The sequence below is a fragment of the Miniopterus natalensis genome, chromosome 4, assembly GCF_054644295.1.
Source record: "Miniopterus natalensis isolate mMinNat1 chromosome 4, mMinNat1.hap1, whole genome shotgun sequence".
In the NCBI taxonomy this organism is placed as follows: Eukaryota; Metazoa; Chordata; class Mammalia; order Chiroptera; family Miniopteridae; genus Miniopterus; species Miniopterus natalensis.
The window spans coordinates 7,307,404-7,310,807 of NC_142084.1; the positions used below are offsets into that span (position 1 = coordinate 7,307,404).

General features: G+C 61.9%; 1 protein-coding gene across 1 annotated transcript; it reads right to left on the bottom strand.

Annotated features, from left to right (window-relative positions):
• Window positions 1-632: 632 nt before the first annotated feature.
• On the bottom strand, window positions 633-821 carry SMIM43 (small integral membrane protein 43). The gene has a single exon (XM_087815874.1). The coding sequence runs from the start codon at window positions 819-821 to the stop codon at window positions 633-635; it is 189 nt and encodes a 62-aa protein (XP_087672000.1).
• Between the last annotated feature and the right edge of the window lie 2,583 nt (window positions 822-3,404).

Consider the following 3,404-nt stretch of genomic DNA (forward strand, 5'->3'; position numbering starts at 1 on the left):
CTGCCCCCGGCCCCCGGCCCCCGGCCCCTGCGCCCCGGCCCCTGCCCCCTGCCCCCTGCCCCTGCCCCCTGCCCCCTGGCCCCTGCCCCCTGCCCCCTGCCCCCTGCCCCCTGCCCCCTGGCCCCTGCCCCCTGCCCCCTGCCCCCTGCCCCCTGCCCCTGCCCCCTGGCCCCTGCCCCCTGCCCCCTGCCCCTGCCCCCTGCCCCCTGCCCCCTGCCCCCGGGCCCCAGACCCACACTCTTCCCCGTCATCCGGATACTCAGGCTGACGGTGCCCGCGTTGGGAAGGGGCTGGACCGAGGCGTCCGAAGGTTCCGCTGCGCGCGCCCTGGGTACAGGCTAAATTGCAGCCGGGCCTGGAGGAAGGGCTGGCAGGTGCCGGAGCCATTCGGGCTCCAAAAGCCGACCCCCTCTCTGTTGTGCCTCCCTCCCCGGGCCCGAGACGGGAGCGGCCGGGGCTCGCCCCTGAGCCCCCAGGAGCAGCGACGCCCCTTCGCCGGTACACCCCCCCCCCCGACCCCCGGCCCCCCCCGACCCCCGGCCCCCCCCGACCCCCGCCCCCCCCCCCCGGCCACCCCCCGGCCACCCCCCGACGCCCCCGCGCTGGAACCGACCTGCCCGCCGCCCCGCGGGTCACGCTTCCTGCTCCCGGGAGAAGCCCCAGGGCTCCCGCAGCGACAGGCGCCCGGGCTGCGGCGCCCCGGCCGCGCCGGCCACCGAGTTCTCCAGCTGCCTGACGAGCAGGAAGAGCAGGAGGAAGAGCAGGAAGAGCAGCAGGAAGAAGAGCGCCAGGTAGAGCAGCAGGTCCAGCTCCCAGTCCATGCTCCCGTCCGAGGGGCCGGCCCGCGCGCCTCCGCCCTGCGGGGGACGGGCGCGCCTCCCGGGCCCCGCAGCCTCCCGGGGGGCCGGGCCGCTGTTCTGCAAATAACCTTCGGATCTACGAGTCCCCCACCCGGCGGGGCGCTTCGCCCCCTCTCTCCCTGTTCACTGCGCTCATCACTCCCGTCCTGGCCCTTCCAGAGGGCAGGCGCCCTGCGCGCGTCTCCATGCACAGCAGCAGGCGGGCGAGCAAAGCAGGACGGCAGAGCGCGCTTCAAAGGGCGCACTGCACAGAGCTTTCCACTGTCAGCTTGAAATTCAGGGTCTTTGGTGGGAAGCAAAACCAAAACACAACAAACAACCTAAAGGGCGCCTTTTAGCCCCTGACACCTCTATGTGGCCATGAAGAGGGCCCTTGGGCCACAGGGTCCCGCTTGGAAAGGAGCCGGTTTACCTACTGCTGTGTGACATGTCACCCCAAACACAGTGGCTTAAACGACATGAACACTGGTCACCTCCCACAGTTTCTGTGCTAAGAATTTAGGAGCCCTCAGCTGGGTGATTCCAGCCTGGGGTTTCCAGGGAGGTGACAGGCAGATGTCAGCAGGGAACGGGAGGACCCACTGACAGGACTGAAGCAGCGCTGGCTGCTGGCGGAGGCTCCGTTCCTTCCATGACGGCTTCCCCCTAGGGCTCTTGGGTGCCCTCACCACCTGTGCTGGCTTCCCCAGAGCAAGCTGCCCACCGGAACCAGGCAAAAGCTGTGGCGCCCTTGAGGCTGCCCCCCAAAGTCACGCCCATCCTCCTGCAATATCCTGAATCTCACGGGTCGGATGCCTGCTCACTGCAGGAGCCCAGGGACATGCACACCAGGGTGTCACCGGGCCCTGCTGGAGCCTGGCTATCAAAGCCAATACAGGCCATCACCGCCCACTCTGTGGGCCTCCCACTTTCTTTCGGCCTTCATCTGCAAAGATACAGGGGAGGCCCTGGGCTGAATTCAGGACATGCACATCCCAGACTATTTGATGGGCTGCCAGTGATGGCAGGGGGCTCAGGGAAGTGGGATGGTGTGGAACAAGCTGTGAGCAGGATGTCTCAGCCCCACCTCTCAGTGGTCACATTGCTTTCTGATCTCCTCCCACGTCACACACCTTGCTTACATTCCCTTGGGTTTGTTGTGAGGATAGAAAATGAGTGGGATGGTGAATAAGAATGTGTTTTGCCAAGGAAATGTCAGGTACTATTATTATTCTGTTACTGACTACTGTACAAAACTCCAGGTCCTAGGCCTCTCTGCCAAGCATCCTACTGTGTGAGGATCTCTCTCTCTCTGTCTCTCTCTCTCTGTCTGTCTGTCTGTCTGTCTCTCTCTCTCTCTCACACACACACACACACATACACACTCCTGCAATGAGGTGCTGGAGCTGGCCATAAATTGTTTTCCAAAAACTTTGCAAGCCATTGTGAAAATACAGCTATTATTAAAAATCAAATCATATAAACTTACAATTAAATAAATTATGCTAGCAACAAAAGTCATAAATACTCAAAACTCATCATTCCCAATTGTTTTAGGACATATGACTATTACCTACGCCCTGCCGCAGCTGTGTGGCTGAGGTGTTGTTATGTAATAGTATGTTACTGCGCATCTCTTCCCAACTGTGCTCAGCTGCCACGTGAGCAGCTTGAAATTGGCCACCGTGGGGGTGTCTGCCCTGTGGAAACGTACAGATGCTACGAGTCCGGGCCAGAGAGCCCACTGCTGCCAGCTGATGACCTGCTCACGGTCATCACGAAATGTGAAATCTCGAGCAGGAGAGCAGAGCTGGGGGTTTGTGACTGCCCAGAATGCACACACCTCCACGCTAAGCACCACACGTTCCCACGGGCTGAATGACTTCTCGTTTTATGTAAATCTTGGCAAGGGGACCAGTCCCAGTGACTGGTTTCCATGGCCACCTCCCGTAATGGAAACCAAGGGGGTTGGTACATCTTTGACCCACTCCTGATCCAGTGCTCGGGGGAGGACACTAAGAGCTGTGCCAGAAATGCAGCCACAGCCCTGCGTGCCAGGGCCTGGAGCCTAGCAATGGGCGGGATGGGAGGCTATGGAGGTCAGGGGCATCTGGTGGCAGAGGGGCTCCCGGAGCCAGCCCAGTCCAGGAGCGGCCGGGCAGGGCGAGGCTTGCTGCCTGCCTGCAGGGCATCCTTCACGCCTGCCCTTTTCTGTTCTGGGAGCTGCCGCTGGTTTCCCGGTGACTCAGTGCAGCAGGCGCAGTGCCGATGGCAGCCTGCGCGTGAGCACGCGGACTGAGAAAGCATGGCTCACGTGCTTTGCTCGTGTTGAGTACTTGTCATCAGCAAGGTGTTTGGTGGACAAGGCATATGCCACCTGGCACACTGCCATTTCCAAGCCATCAAAGGGTGGAAACCAAAGCACAGAGAGGTTAAGGACCTGCTCCAGGCCAGGCCGCCAGCATGTGGCAGAAACTGGGAATGGGGACCCAGGACTTGGCTCCAGAGCCTGTGCTCTCCACCCCATGATAGTCGCCTCACAGGGAAAAGCACCGTTTCTCATGC

Excerpts from the sequence above, each read along its gene's own strand:
- SMIM43 (XM_087815874.1), bottom strand. The coding sequence starts at position 821 with ATGGACTGGGAGCTGGACCTGCTGCTCTACCTGGCGCTCTTCTTCCTG.